The sequence below is a fragment of the Triticum aestivum genome, chromosome 6D (assembly GCF_018294505.1).
Source record: "Triticum aestivum cultivar Chinese Spring chromosome 6D, IWGSC CS RefSeq v2.1, whole genome shotgun sequence".
NCBI classification, from domain to species: domain Eukaryota; kingdom Viridiplantae; phylum Streptophyta; class Magnoliopsida; order Poales; family Poaceae; genus Triticum; species Triticum aestivum.
In genome coordinates this window covers 298,808,652-298,810,656 of record NC_057811.1, presented here as the reverse complement: position 1 = coordinate 298,810,656, position 2,005 = coordinate 298,808,652, and the positions used below count along the sequence as shown (strand labels likewise).

At 56.7% G+C, this 2,005-nt stretch overlaps 1 protein-coding gene across 1 annotated transcript; it reads left to right on the top strand.

The window, feature by feature from the left end:
- The first annotated feature begins 216 nt into the window (after positions 1-216).
- Positions 217-1,544, top strand: LOC123144758 (B-box zinc finger protein 25). The gene is made up of 2 exons (XM_044563982.1): positions 217-1,000; positions 1,115-1,544. Exons 1-2 carry the CDS (start codon positions 476-478, stop codon positions 1,370-1,372), a joined length of 783 nt encoding a protein of 260 aa, XP_044419917.1. The 5' UTR covers positions 217-475; the 3' UTR covers positions 1,373-1,544.
- The last annotated feature ends 461 nt before the right edge of the window (positions 1,545-2,005 follow it).

Below are 2,005 nucleotides of genomic sequence, written 5' to 3'. Positions count from 1 at the left end.
AAATTATTGTAATAACCTTTTAATTATAATTATTAACAAACGGAAGGTGTTTTCAATAAAAAGAAGAAGCAGGCAGGCAGCAGACTGGTACAACCACACGTTCCTCGTAGATTTTTATAACAGGGTGCATGTGCCGAGTCAGCAGAGAGCGGATCAAAATATCAAACCAAATCAAAATCTTGGCCCGTACCCTGTTGCTTTTCGGTGGGGTGCAACTCCCCGAGGAGCGCCCGCGTCCACGAGTTTCCCGCGGCCAGCTTCCCACCACAAGCTCGTCTCCCTCCCTCTTGCTCGGTGCGGCGCTCTCTGATTACGTGCTCGCCCCTGCGCTTATATGCACCACTCGCGCCCGCCTGCTTCTGGATCCCTCTTCCTCCTTCCCACCTACCCTTCTTCCTCGCAGCAGCCTTATCTCTTCTCCGGCTCAGCCTAGCAAAGCCTTCTCCGGCCAGCGAGAGAGAAAGGAAGTGGAGGCATGAAGATCCAGTGCGACTCGTGCGGCGTCGCGGCGGCCACGGTGGTGTGCTGCGCGGACGAGGCGGCGCTGTGCGCGCGCTGCGACGTGGAGATCCACGCCGCCAACAAGCTCGCCAGCAAGCACCAGAGGCTCCCGCTCGACGCGCTCGGCGCCAAGCTCCCGCGCTGCGACATCTGCCAGGAGAAGGCCGCCTTCATCTTCTGCGTCGAGGACCGGGCGCTCTTCTGCCGCGACTGCGACGAGCCCATTCACGTCCCCGGCACGCTCTCCGGGAACCACCAGCGCTACCTCGCCACCGGCATCCGCGTCGGCCTCGGCCCCGTCTCCGCCTGCGCCGCCGGGGACCACGGCGCCGGCCACGACGCCGACCACCACGCCCCGCCCAAGGTCGCCTGCGAGCCCTACCCGCCGGCCCAGCCCGCCGCCCGCGCGCAGCAGGTCCCCTCGCCGCCGCAGTTCCTGCCGCAGGACTGGGCCGTCGACGAGCTCCTGCAGTTCTCGGACTACGAGTCCAACGACAAGGTAACAATCCAACTCCACCGCCGATACGGTGATCTCTGTGCTCTGTGCTTGCCTTGCTTGGGGTTCCGTCTCAATCGATCTTGTTCTCATGGTGTACGTCGTGTTAATTTGCAGCTGCACAAGGACTCGCCTCTGGCCTTCAAGGAGCTGGAGTGGTTCACCGCGGACATGGAGCTCTTCCACGACCACGCGCCCAAGGGCGGCAGGGCGACCATGGAGGTGCCCGAGTTCTTCGCCTCCCAGGCGGCAGACGACGCCGCCTACTACAGGCCGAGCAGAGTGGCCGCCACCGCCGGCTTGCGCCAGAGCAAGAAGGCCCGCGTCGAGATCCCCGACGACGAGGACTTCTTCATCGTGCCTGATCTTGGCTAAGCGATGCTCCTAGGTTCTAGTACTCCCTCGTGTGATTTTGCAGTGCTGTTGTATACAGAGAGGAGCTGTGTACAAAAGCTAGTGTTCTGTCGAACTGTGCCCTGTGCATCTTGACGTAGCATCGCTGAACTGTGACATATAATAATCATCGTAAGATATGAGCTTTGCAAAATGGACGCTTTCGATGTGCCTCTGTACTTTTGCACTAGTTAGAATCACAACTACTAGTGTAGAAAAGTGTAGATAAAACATAAGAAACATCATAACCAACAAGACAGTGCTTCAGCATGGGGACAGATGATGGGCTGGACCAAACAATTTCGATACCGAGAGACAACAGCATAACTCAGTTCTGAAACTAAAACAAAGAATAGTGATCATTTAATTTTTCGATGCTAACTGCAACTCTGACTGTAACACACACCATAAGAGCATTTACAGACTTGGCAAATCCGACAACTCAAATGTCCGCTGACGTGCCGGACACTGATTGACTGATCACCCCTCAAAAAATGCATTCCACATCCGGATATGTCAAATTAGAAACCTCAAATCCATATTATTACATCAACGTGAAACCTAATCTAAGCAGAGCTCGTCCGGTTCCGCTCCCCGCTCGCCCAGCTCCGCCCT

What these genes read in the sequence shown, in the direction of transcription:
- LOC123144758 (XM_044563982.1), top strand. Translation starts at nt 476, where the DNA reads ATGAAGATCCAGTGCGACTCGTGCGGCGTCGCGGCGGCCACGGTGGTG. An exon ending in ACTACGAGTCCAACGACAAG is followed by an intron (nt 1,001 to 1,114) that starts GTAACAATCCAA and finishes GTTAATTTGCAG; the next exon opens with CTGCACAAGGACTCGCCTCT.